The sequence below is a fragment of the Coregonus clupeaformis genome, unplaced genomic scaffold (assembly GCF_020615455.1).
Source record: "Coregonus clupeaformis isolate EN_2021a unplaced genomic scaffold, ASM2061545v1 scaf4900, whole genome shotgun sequence".
Classification (NCBI taxonomy): Eukaryota; Metazoa; Chordata; class Actinopteri; order Salmoniformes; family Salmonidae; genus Coregonus; species Coregonus clupeaformis.
In genome coordinates this window covers 6,352-20,252 of record NW_025538354.1, presented here as the reverse complement: position 1 = coordinate 20,252, position 13,901 = coordinate 6,352, and the positions used below count along the sequence as shown (strand labels likewise).

The 13,901-nt window shown below is 44.7% G+C and overlaps 1 protein-coding gene across 1 annotated transcript; it reads left to right on the top strand.

The window, feature by feature from the left end:
• Nucleotides 1–8,718: 8,718 nt before the first annotated feature.
• LOC123490806 (cerebellar degeneration-related protein 2-like) lies at nucleotides 8,719–12,708 on the top strand (the record flags this gene model as incomplete). Its single annotated transcript, XM_045220674.1, has 3 exons — nucleotides 8,719–8,754; nucleotides 10,310–10,535; nucleotides 10,727–12,708. Coding segments are annotated over 3 exons (928 nt in total), but the record flags the coding sequence as incomplete, so codon positions are not given.
• Between the last annotated feature and the right edge of the window lie 1,193 nt (nucleotides 12,709–13,901).

The window sequence follows — 13,901 nt, the reverse complement described above, 5'->3', positions numbered from 1 at the left end:
TCACAAGAACGGTGAGCAAAAATCGCAGAAACCACACGGAGGGACTCTAGTGAATGACCTGCAGAGAGCTGGGACCAAAGTAACACAGCCTACCATCAGTTAACACACTACGCCGCCAGGACTCAAATCCTGCAGTGCCAGACGTGTCCCCCTGCTTAAGCCAGTACATGTGTCCAGGCCCGTCTGAAGTTTGCCGGGGAGTGCATTTGGATGATGCAGAAGAGGATTGGGAGAATGTCATATGGTCAGATGAAACCAAAATAGAACTTTTTGGTAAAAACTCAACTCGTCGTGTTTGGAGAACAAAGAATGCTGAGTTGCATCAAAGAACACCATACCTTACTGTGGAAGCATGGGGGTGGGAACATCGATGCTTGGGGCTGTTTTTCTGCAAAGGGACCAGGACTGACCGATCCGTTAAAGGAAAAGAATGAATGGGGCCATGTATCGTGAGATTTGAGGACCTCCTTCCATCAGCAAGGGCATTGAAGTGAAACGTGGCTGGGTCTTTCAGCATGACAATGATCCCAAGCACACCGCCCGGGCAACGAAGGAGTGGCTTCGTAAGAAGCATTTTGGTCCTGGAGTGGCCTAGCCAGTCTCCAGGTCTCCACCCCATGAAAATCTTTTGGAGGGAGTTGAAAGTCCGTGTTGCCCAGCGACAGCCCCAAAACATCACTGCTCTAGAGGAGATCTGCATGGAGGAATGGGCCAAAATACCAGCGACTGTGTGAAAACCTTGTGAAGACTTACAGAAAACGTTTGACCTGTGTCATTGCCAACAAAGGGTATATAACATTTTGTTATTGACCAAATACTTATTTTCCACCATAATTTGTAAATAAATTCATAAAAAATCCTACAATGTGATTTTCTGGATTTTTCTTTCTCATTTTGTCTGTCATAGTTGACGTGTACCTATGATGAAAATTACAGGCCTCTCTCATCTTTTTAAGTGGGAGAACTTGCAACATACAGTTGAAGTCGGAAGTTTACATACAATTTTCACAATTCCTGACATTTAATCCTAGTAAAAATTCCCTGTCTTAGGTCAGTTAGGATCAACACTTTATTTTAAGAATGTGAAATGTCAGAATAATAGTAGAGAGAATGATTTCTTTCAGCTTTTATTTCTTTCATCACATTCCCAGTGGGTCAGAAGTTTACATACACTCAATTAGTATTTGGTAGCATTGCCTTTAAATTGTTTAACCCGGGTCAAACGTTTTGGGTAGCCTTCCCTACAATCCCACAATAAGTTGGGGAATTTTGACCCATTCCTCTTACAGAGCTGGTGTAACTGAGTCAGGTTTGTAGGCCTCTCCTTGCTCGCACACGCTTTTCAGTTCTGCCCAGCAAATGTTCTATAGGATTGAGGTCAGGGCTTTGTGATGGCCACAACAATACCCTTGACTTTGTTGTCTTTAAGCCATTTTGCCACTAACTTTGAAGTATACTTGGGGTCATGGTCCATTTGGAAGACCCATTTGCGACCAAGCTTTAACTTCCTGACTGATGTCTTGAGATGTTGCTTCAATATATCCACATAATTTTCCTTCCTCATGATGCAATCTATTTTGTGAAGTGCACCAGTCCCTCCTGCAGCAAAGCACCCCACAGCATGATGCTGCCACCCGTACTTCACGGTTGGGATGGTGTTCTTTGGCTTTGCAAGCCTACCCGTTTTTCCTCCAAACATAACGATGGTCGTATGACCAAACATGTTGTATTTTGTTTCATCAGACCAGAGGACATTTTCTCCAAAAGTATGATCTTTGTCCCCTGTGCAGTTAACAAACCGTAGTCTGCGCTTTTTATGGCGGTTTGGAGCAGTGGCTTTCTTCCTTGCTGAGCGGCCTTTCCAGGTTATGTCGATATAGGACTCTGGATATAGATACTTTTGTACCTGTTTCCCCCAGCATCTTCACAAGGTCCTTTGCTGTTGTTCTGGGATTGATTTGCACACCAAAGTACGTTCATCTCTAGGAGACAGAACGTGTCTCCTTCCTGAACGGTATGACGGCTGCATGGTCCCATGGTGGTTATACTTATAATAATAATAATAATAATAATAATAATAATAATATGCCATTTAGCAGACGCTTTTATCCAAAGCGACTTACAGTCATGTGTGCATACATTTTCATGTATGGGTGGTCCCGGGGATCGAACCCACTACCCTGGCGTTACAAGCGCCATGCTCTACCAATTGAGCTACAGAGGACCACTTGCGTACTATTGTTTGTACAGATGAACGTGGTACCTTCAAGCGTTTGGAAATTGCTCCCAAGGATGAACCAGACTTGTGGAGGTCTACCATTTTTTTTCTGAGGTATTGGCTGATTTCTTTTGATTTTCCCATGATGTCAAGCAAAGAGGAACTGAGTTTGAAGGTAGGCCTTGAAATACATCCACAGGTACAACTCCAACTGACTCAAATTATGTCAATTAGCCTATCAGAAGCTTCTAAAGCCATTACATCATTTTCAGGAATTTTTAAAGCTGTTTAAAGGCTCAGTCAACTTTGTGTATGTAAACTTCTGACCCACTGGAATTGTGATACAGTGAAATAATCTGTCTGTAAACAATTGTTGGAAAAATTACTTGTGTCATGCACAAAGTAGATGTCCTAACCGACTTGCCAAAACAATAGTTTGTTAACAAGAAATTTGTGGAGTGGTTGAAAAACGAGTTTTAATGACTCCAACCTAAGTGTATGTAAACGTCCGACTTCAACTGTATATCACCCACAATTGCTGATGCTCCAGATACTCAACTAGTCTCAAGAAGGCCAGTTTTATTGCTTCTTTAATCAGCACAACAGTTTTCAGCTGTGCTAACATAATTGCAAAAGGGTTTTCTAATGATCAATTAGCCTTTTTAAAATGATAAACTTAGATTAGCAAACACAACGTGCCATTGGAACACAGGACTGATGGTTGCTGATAATGGGCGCTGTACGCCTATGTAGATATTCCATTAAAAATCAGCCGTTTCCAGGTACAATAGCCATTTACAACATTAACAATGTCTACACTGTATTTCTGATCAATTTTATGTTATTTTAATGGTCAAAATAATTGCTTTTCTTTCAAAAACAACGACATTTCTAAGTGACCCAAAACTTTTGAACAGTAGTGTATATACATACGTACATACATACATACATATACAGTGAGGGGAAAAAAGTATTAGATCCCCTGCTGATTTTGTACGTTTGCCCACTGACAAAGAAATGATCAGTCTATAATTTTAATGGTAGGTATAATTGAACAGTGAGACAGAATAACAACAAAAAATCCAGAAAAACGCATGTAAAAAAATGTTATAAATTGATTTGCATTTTAATTGGGAAATAAGTATTTGACCCCCTCTCAATCAGAAAAGATTTCTGGCTCCAGGTGTCTTATACGGTACAAGCTGAGATTAGGAGCACACTCTTAAAGGAGTGCTCCTAATCTCAGTTTATTACCTGTATAAAACACCTGTCCACAGAAGCAATCAATCAATCACATTCCAAACTCTCCACCATGGCCAAGACCAAAGAGCTCTCCAAGGATGTCAGGGACAAGATTGTAGACCTACAAGGCTGGAATGGGCTACAAGACCATCGCCAAGCAGCTTGGTGAGAAGGTGACAACAGTTAGTGCGATTATTCGCAAATGGAAGAAACACAAAAGAACTGTCAATCTCCCCTCGGCCTGGGGCTCCATGCAAGATCTCACCTCGTGGGTTCAATGATCATGAGAACGGTGAGGAATCAGCCCAGAACTACAGGGAGGATCTTGTCAATGATCTCAAGGCGGCTGGGACCATAGTCACCAAGAAAACAATTGGTAACACACTACGCCGTGAAGGACTGAATCCTGCAGCGCCCGCAAGGTCCCCCCTGCTCAAGGCACATATACAGGCCCGTCTGAAGTTTGCCAATGAACATCTGAATGATTCAGAGGGAGAACTGAGGAAAGTGTTGTGGTCAGATGAGACCAAAATCGAGACTCTTTGGCATCAACTCAACTACGCCGTGTTTGGAGGAGGAGGAATGCTGCCTATGACCCCAGCAGAACACCTCCCACCGTCAAACACTGGAGGTGGAAACATTATGCTTTGGGGGGTGTTTTTCTGCTAAGGGTACAGGACAACTTCACCGCATCAGGGGACGATGGACGGGGCCATGTACGGTCAAATCTTGGGTGAGAACCTCCTTCCCTCAGCCAGGGCATTGAAAATGGGTCGAATGGATGGGTATTCCAGCATGACAATGACCCAAAACACACGGCCAAGGCAACAAAGGTGTGGCTCAAGAAGAAGCACATTAAGGTCCTGGAGTGGCCTAGCCAGGGGTCTCCAGACCTTAATCCCATAGAAAATCTGTGGAGGGAGCTGAAGGTTCGAAGTTGCCAAATGTCAGCCTCGGGAACCTTATTGACTTGGAGAAGATCTGCAAAGAGGAGTGGAACAAAATCCCTCCTGAGATGTGTGCAAACCTGGTGGCCAACTACAAGAAACGTCTGACCTCTGCGATTGCCACCAAGGGATTTACCACCAAGTACTAAGTAATGTTTTGCAGAGGGGTCATCTTATTTCCCTCATTTAAAATGCAAATCAATTTATAAAAATTTTTACATGCGTTTTTCTGGATTTTTTGTTGTTCTGTCTCTCACTGTTCAAATAAACCTACCATTAAAATTATAGACTGATCATGTCTTTGTCAGTGGGCAAGCGTACCAAAATCAGCAGGGATCAAATACTTTTTTTTCCCTCACTGTACACATACATTCTGTGGACGTCACGAGAGGCTAGCACAGCTTTCAGGGATTGCTCAAGTAGTGCAAGGAGACAAGGTTCAAACAAAACAAGGATTTTATTATAGGTCTTGGGAAATTAACGAAAAATATAACAAAATTCTGTTCTCTTGTCAGCTCTTTTAAGGGTTAACAGTTCAGGGATGTCTCTTCCACATCCAAAATCATAATTCTCACTCGCTCAGATAACTTTTCCCCAGCCTTACTGTAGTCCACGTTGCAGCCAGTGGCCAACCCAGCAAAAAGTCCCTCTTCCAAATGTCTCCTCACGTATTTCCACAGGTGCATATATCCAAAGGTGTATTTCCCAAAGGTAAGTATCTCCAAATCCTTATATTCCTCATGGAAGTGGACGTGCAGCACTCTTGTCCTCCAGAGAGCCCAGGTTGAGACTGTGTTTCTTCACCCCCCCACACACTCCCCTCAGTGTGTCTCTTCCCTTCCCCAAACCTTCAGCTCATCAGCTCCTGATTTGTTTCAGAGCTGCGTGGGGAAGATTGGCCATAGAGGGGTGGAGTTCCCGACCATACCGGCGATGGAGCCATAGCTGTCTGGGTTTGCAGCCACCTCAGGGGGATGTAACGTCCCTCCAGGACACAGCCTCTCGTGACATCAGGGCACATCCCCCTTCTCGGGACCGACGGTTCCTCGTCGGGTAAAGGCAGCCAAGAAGGCATCCGCCGAGCGTCCGCGATTACCGTGGTGCTTGCCAGCCTGCTCTCTCTTCAACTCCTCCACCTCTAGGACCAGGGACTCAGCCTCCTGTTGTCTCTCATTGAGTTTCTTACTGAACGCATCAGCCTTGGTTTTAGGCCGAGTTTAGCTTCTGTTGAGCAGCTTTCAGTTCCTTCTCTCTCTCTCTGCCTCCGCATTCTTCATCTTGTTCCTCCAACACCTTGTACTTCTCCTCTGCCTTCTTCTTGGGACCTCCTTACTATTGCGAGGTCTCCTCACACTCCTCGATGGTCCTGCGCAGCCTCTCCAGCTCCTCTCCTGTTGCTTAGGGAAGGAGCTCTGTTGGAGTTTAGCCTGGAGGATATCTAACTCTTCTGTCTTCATGTCTAACTGTTGCTTTAACAAACGATACCTCTCAGCGGTCCCCTTCAGACCAGACAGTTCTTGTGTCCAGATTCTGTAGCTCCGTCTCTGTGTGTCGGTCTGGGCACCTGCCATCCTATCAGAGCCCGGGCGGGAGTGAGTAACTCGGAGGATTGCACGGAGCCTTCCCAGGGATGAGTCTTGCCTCTCCGGTTCCGAGGTACTCGGGTTATCCTCTCCTGAGACTCTCTCCAGAAGTGGGTAAAGGCTGGGCAGTCTCGTCCAATTAGGACAGGGACGGGGAGGAATCAACCACCCCCGCCCGTCGTGTGTATGGTTCCCCGTGTAGCTGGTCATTGTAAGTTCAGTAATGGGGTATTCTCTGGTGTCCCCATGGACACAGGAAACTGGGGAGGACTTTCCCGGGGGTCTGAACACGTTGGGCCCACCAAATCCTACGCACCTTAGGGTGGCCCGGCTACGAATCCAGTAAGGCCTCCACATCATGGTGATTCACAGTTACCGGGCAGTGGGGGGGGTCGATCTGGGCCGCCATCTCACGACTCCCAAGAGCGAGGGCAAACGGTGTGGTGGGGTGCTGAGCTGGAGGACTCCGCCCAGTGGGCATAGGTTCATCGCTGGTTTCCACACTGCCAGGAGATATGTCCCATCTCCCCAGACACGTAACACTGTCGAAGTTTCCCCCTCCTGGTGTACTCTTCTTGAACCCGCCTGGTTTCTGGCTCCCCCTGGAGCAGGGATAAGTCCTGACGTGGCTGGGTTCGAGACCTTGGGGTCCTTTGGACGAGTTCTTCACCCATTTGTGGTGGGGCCGCGACTCCTGGGATCTTTTCGGGAAGCATTCAGCATCTCCCGCTGTGGCCTGGTACTTTTCCACAGCTTCCACGGTCAGATCAGCCGTGGTCAAGGCCTGTTGACTGATGAACCGTTTTGCCTCATAAGGCAGGGCGCGTCGGTAACGATCCACCACAACGGCCTCCACCACCGCCGCTGCTGTATTCCTCGGATCCAGCCATTTCTTTGCGATTCGGACAAGTGCACTGCATCTGCGCCCGAGGAGGTTGGTCTGGGTTGGAAGGTCCAGCCGTGAAAGCGCTGGGCCATACCAAACTTGTGAGTCCATATCTGCTGAGGATCTCCAGACTTCAGGGCATCATAGTCGGTAACCTGGTCAGGGCCCAGGTCCCGGACAGCATTCAGCGATTCCCGGTTAGAAAGGGGCTAACAGACCAACCCACTGTTACTTGGGCCAGGCTTCCCTAGTGGCCGTGGCCTCAAATGCATGCATTGCCTCAATGTCATCGGTAGCTCCCATCTTAGATATAAAGTCACTTGCCTTTATTGGGCGGGTATTTTGGACAACCCTCTGTCTCTGCAACTGCAATTCCTTCTGCCTTCAGAAGGTTGGCTTTCTTTTGCTCCTCCACAGAGAGCCACGTTTGGCCAGATCTGGGCTTGCTGGCCAGCAACAAGGGCTTTCAATATGTCCTCCATTTCAGTCGCGGGGAGCCTACGGCCAACTTGGAAAACTGGGTGATCAAACCTTCGGTATCCCTCCTCTGACATGCACTATTAACGCTTGAGCGATGCCCCGTATTCTCCACCATACTGTGACGTCACGAGAGGCTAGCACAGCTTTCAGCGGGATTGCTCAAGTAGTGCAAGAGACAGGTTCAAACAAAACAAGGATTTTTTATTATAGGTCTTGGGAAATTAACGGGGAAATATAACAAATTCTGTTCTCTTGTGGCTCTTTAAGGGTTAACAGTTCAGGGATGTCTCTTCCACATCCAAAATCATAATTCTCACTCGCTCAGATAACTTTTCCCCAGCCTTACTGTAGTCCACGCTTGCAGCTAGTGGCCAACCCAGCAAAAAGTCCTTCCAAATGTCTCTCTACGTATTTCCACAGGTGCATATATCCAAAGGTGAGTATTTCCCAAAGGTAAGTATCTCCAAATCCTTATATTCCTCATGGGAAGTGGACGTGCAGCACTCTTGTCCTCCAGAGAGCCCAGGTTGGAGACTGTGTTTCTTCACCCCCACACACTCCCTCAGTGTGTCTCTTCCCTTCCCCAAACCTTCAGCTCATCAGCTCTGATTTGTTTCAGCTGCGTGGGGAAGATTGGCCATAGAGGGGTGGAGTTCCCGACCATACCAGCAGATGGAGCCATAGCTGTCTGGGTTTGCAGCCACCTCAGGGGGATGTAACGTCCCTCCAGGACACAGCCTCTCGTGACATCACAATACATATAAATACATATATAAATACATATACATATCCTTTAAAAAAATATATTTCCCTTTATTACTTTCCAACCCCACCACCCCTTCCCTAATTGGAGTAAACTAGTGAACAACAACGCTAAAGCCTCTACTTCCAGCTTATACATACTATATACATTTTATGGACACAGTCAATTTTACAATAATTATATTTTGTTTGTTTTTACTCCTGAACTTCCTCAACCTCTCCGATCATTTTCATGATGTCCATCCGGTTTGCTTCTATATGCCATGTCTTTCTAACTGTGCTCTTTCACAAAAGCTCTCAACCTATAACCTATATACTTATTATGGACACGGTATGCTTTACATTAGTTATCTTGTTGTTATTAGTTGTTGTTAGTTGTTATTAGTCCCATCCTTCAGCTCCATTCAACACCTCCCATCTATCTCTTAACACCATCCATATTGGATTTCTATTTGCCATATATTTTTCAACTGTACTGTGATGTTTCACCAAAGTTCTGAACCCTTCTATTCTCATTGTTTCTACAGATTGTAAATTGAAAATAAACATTTTTGCTAAAAGTATTATTATATTATTGATCGATTGACTATGACTTTTCAGATCACCCAGTAGTGCTATCTGCAGGGTTAGCTCCAGGTAAATATTGCAATCCTACAAATGGACAGTACCAAAACAAATGATCTAATGATTCTGTCTCTTCGCAGCAAAATCTGCAGATCTGGGAAGATTGTATCCCCCATATAAATAACATTCTATTGGTAGCAAGAATTTTGTATAATAATTTAAATTGAAAGATTCTAAGTTTTGAATCCGGCGTCGTTTTCATATCAGTTCATAAACACTATGCCATGGAATCGGTACGTCAAAAATATTTTGCAATCTATATGGGACGGCTGTCAATCCTTTGGTCCTTAAATAAAAAAAGTATACCAGTTTCATTTATCACAATTTTCTTTAACCAATTATGTTCTTTAATGCAGGGCCAACAGACAAGTTCCTTAATTTTTCCCCCTTCCACTTTCCTCTTCCATTTTTGCGGTAATGCTGCAATTATTTGGTTGTAATTTTGGGTAGAGCAGACATTTCCATATGTTTTTGTTAGCTGCATGTGCGACATAACTCCACCAGTCCTACCTATGATATAATTTACGAAGATTATACCTCTTTTAAACATAAAAAAAAAAATGGTTTTATCAATTAGTATATTTGAGTTTAACCACAATATTTGTTGCATTATTTGTTCTGTCATTTCTGGAGGATTAAATTGAAATTGCATCCACAACTTTCTATGGCTTGTTTAAAAAAATAGGGATATTTGAGAGATTATTTCCTTTTCAAATAACTGAAAGTGAGAGGTTGTAATCTGAATAAAGGGAAAAAGGCCATTCTTGAACATGGGGTGAGACAATCTTACTAATATGCTAGACTGAAGCTTTTAGTGATAGGTCTAATACTTTAATATTTAATAATTTCTGTCCTCCGAATTCATATTCATTATATAAATAGGCCCGTTTCATTTTGTCTGGTTTGCAGTTCCCGTATTAACATTTTATGCATTTACAGCTGAATAGCTTGTGCATTAATAATTGTATTTAAGCTGCAGGTAGAAAAGGTCACTGAAGTTGCCATTAGTTAGTTCTATTCTAGATGGTCTAAGGCCCTAAGCCCTACTTTAGATTTTGTTCATTCAATACCACAAGTCCCTCTTGGCCCTGACCTAGCAGTGCGGTTTGGCTCTCTCTCTCTGTTACCTCTCTTGCCGTACACTACGGCTGTTGAAGGGGACTAGTGGCTACTGCTAGCCCTCTTCCTGCCCTCTGAGGCCATAGCAGTTCAGACTGTGTTATCGTGTTTGGACTGGGCTCCTCTCTTAATCCAGGCCAAAACTCATAGGTCACTGATAAACACACATGCCAAACAGATTATAGTATTCTCTCCCTACTGACCTCACTGAGCACTGGTCACAGTTGTCACGCAAAGGTACAACTGTGACCAGGATTTTATTTTGATAGTCACAAGGCCACTCATCTCTGCCTTCAATAAAGATCACTCCCTGATTAGTCTTATTGGCAGCTTATCAGTAACTTTATAACACTAATTAGGTGTGTAAGTGCTGGTCTGGACTGGAACAAAAATTGTTTCCCATCCTTTTAAAAGTTTAATTGGTTGGATTCTCTCTGACCCCTCCAAGGTACTTGAGTTACGACTCTGGAGAGCAATCGGATGACCCCTGGTCTCCCTCTGACGTCTCGTGGCGGGAGGAGGAGCAGGAGTCGCTTCGGCGATCGCTCCGCTCCCTACAGACCCAGCTGGCCAATGAACGTGCTCGGAGGGAGGGGGCAGAGCGAGATGCAGACCACCTAGCCAATGAGAATGTGGCACTGGAGCAGCGCCTGGGAATGATGGAGGGGTGTCAGGTGAGGAAGAGAAGCAACACACACACACACACAGAATCATTTGAAGCAAATACAATCTGTTTGCTCCTCCTATGTAGTGAAATGGTTAAGTCAAGAGTTCCATGTTACATTACTGAATCCTGTCTCTCTCTTTCTCTCTTCCCCCTTCTCTCTCTATCTAACTCCCCTATCGGTCCTCTCTCTCTGTCCAGGCCAGACTAGCGGAGCTGGAGTGTGAGGCTGAGGAGCTTCGTCAGCTTTGGAGAGCCGACTATGGCACCAAAGCTTTGAGGTCAAGGGTCAGCCTAACCATGCTGCCCAATGCCCTCTTCTTCCCCCTGAACCAGGAGAGGGGGACGGAGGCGGATGGAGAGAGCGAGGGAGACCTTATGGAGGTCAGCTACCTTTCCAAGGTGAAAGGTTGTGGCGTCCTAAAGCACTGCAACAGCGAGAAGCAGCTTAGGTCAACGAGGGGTGAGGGGTCAGACGTAGACGAGAGTCATGACCACGAGCGTTCGTGCGTCCGCCGTTCAGAGGTGGTGAAGCAGCGTGGGATCTCCCTCCTCAACGAGGTTGACGCTCAGTACAGCGCCCTGCAGATCAAATATGACGCACTGCTGCAGCGCTGCCACCAGGGGGAGCCGGACCCGAGCCAGCAGCACAGACAAAAGGAGGTCCAAAAGCCCAGCGGAGACCCCTTGGTCTGCCCACGAAGCCCAGCCTCCCTCCGCCAGGTTGCAGGCACAGACATGGAGGGCCTGGAGGATGAACTTCACCAGCCTGAGTACAAGGCCCTGTTCAAGGAGATCTTTATGTGCATCCAGAAAACCAAAGAGGACCTGATTGAGAACAGGGGTCAATCTTGGCAGCTGCAGTAGCAATACTTTCGCAAATAAACATAGAAAAATGGGTTTGTGCTGAACAAGCTATTTTTATGCTCCAATTGGAGGTGGGACATACTATATGTGCTAGCTACTAAACAAGCAAAGCACCATACTCAAACAATTTCAGACTTGTTTAAAAGTTTGCCTGGGAACTGCTGTGTTATATCTGGTAGAAGTGAAGATGAATTGATAACCTTCTCAAAGGGCTCATTGCTATCTATGGTCATTGGAGCAGCTAGAGAAAGGCAAGATACACCAGCTCTTATGCATGGAAACAACAGTGCCTAACGTTCACTCTATAATACATCATTCTGCCTCAATCACCCAGGCCTACCTGAGCCAGTTGCTTAGCATCTAAGGGCAACTTTACTGTACACTGAGAAACCAAGGACCTCTGGAAACTATTTCTGTGGACTAGCTCTTTTCAATGGTACCTCTATGCATATCCTTTTAAAGTGACTTGTCTGAGCCTGATGGTCCAAACGGGAACTTTTTACCATCTTTGTGTGCCTAGAAATGACACTGTTTCCTACTCTTGGTAATGAGTTACCTTGCAAGGCGATGTGTGAAGGCAATCTGAATTTTAAAAAGGGAGAGCTTGTTATCGCTTTTGTTCAATGCAGCTATACAATAATCATCAACGCATCTTCAACTGCAGCTATGAAATATTTGGCCTAGATCTTTGTCATTATTAAAAGTTTCTGAATATCTTACCAGAACAAAAACCTGATATTTTTTGGTGCTCATGTAAGGTCCAAGATAAACTATAATTTCTACAAGCAAGGTCATAATTTCCGGAACTCTATCTTTCACAATTGTACTGTATGTCTTCAAAAGATTTTGCCTGATCCCGAAGTTTAAAAACGAATGTAATTGGGAAGAAGACTGAGTTGTTAATGAATAATGTAGTAGCTAGTGATAATCTACTGAGGATATACCAAAACTCGGCTATGTACTGTACGGTGCTATGATATTGATGTGCTTTACGAATACAATGACAGACAATGTAGACATTTCATAAGTGCTGTTCCGATTCTTTGTCAAAAACTGTCTGGTTAATTGTTTTTTTTAACTCATGCTATCCTAATTGTTCATGATAGCCACATCCTTAGTTGACGTCACTGTAAAATCACATTTTATTGAGATACACTTAAGACTTGCACAGGGATCGTTGTTATTTTCTGACACTTTATGTAGCTAGCCACTGTACTGTATAATAAGTGCTATTAGTAGTTCCTGTTCATTGTATTAGACACCAAAATAATGTGAAATGTATGTGTAATCTTTGATAAATGCAAACTCTGAGAGGATTCTGTGTCTCCATTGGTCAGTTATTACAACATGCCTAGTCATATGTGGTTTGTCAAAGTGCTATCATCATTCATGCAATTTGAACAAACCAGTTTATACACAGAGGAACATCATCATACTGGTATCACAAGACAGTGAAACAACTCTCACTTCGCAGAAGGGACAGGATGGAAGGCAGAACACGGTGGGACTCTGTAAGTTGCTGTTTTGTACTGTATGCATGTGTATTATCCTGTGTGGCTCAGTTGGTAGAGCATGGTGCTTGCAACGCCAGAGTTGTGGGTTTGATTCTCATGGGGGACCAGTACGAAAATGTAAGTTGCTCTGGATAAGAGTGCTGCTAATTGACCATTTTAAAATGTCAATGTATTTATTTATTTGTATTTAATAGTCTACATAGTGTGGCGTACCGCAGACAAGCCACCAGGGGGAGACTCGTTGAGGCCTGGTGACAGACGGTGTCTACATCACGTGGCGGTGGCTCCTCTGCTGGACGTGCCAGGGTCTCAACAGGTCCCTCCGGCCAGGACTAATTGGGGTTGATTGAGGCTGGTGAGTAATCAGCGGCTGATTGGTCACCAGCTGCACGGGACCCATCAGCTGCCAGGAGGGCAGCACCGGGAGGGTTGGAAGTAGTGAGAGGTTGCTACTGGACAGACGTCCTCAAGGTCTGATAGAACCGAGGGGCTCGGTGTTCTACCCCAGTGGAGACAGCATTCCCCGGAGCCCAGAAGGCAGTAACCCGGAAGAGGTCTCCTGGAGGAGACCGGTTTCTTTTCTTTTTCTTTGTTTTAAATAAACACCCTTGACACTGAGGTATCACACTTGTGTCAGTGTCTGATCTGTGTAAATATCTTGATCAAACCCCCTGGTCTGCCACAATAGTAACAGATTAACTCGCCTTGTTTGGCATTTTACAAAATGGTTTAGTTGGAAGGAAGTAAAAAGGTCTGGTGTATTGGAAGTGAGGAGTAAGACATTCTGAGGGTTAGTATAACCTTTAGTTCCAGACAATAACAGTGCTCAGAATCAGTTTGTTGCAAATGCCAATAAGAATTGTATATAGTGATTGTACCTGTACATAATATGAGCATATGTCTTTTGAAAGGAGAAAAGGTTGGGAAAGTAGATATAGATTTAATTCAATGTAGTTCCTGATCTAGTTTTATTTTATTTTATGCATACTAAACAC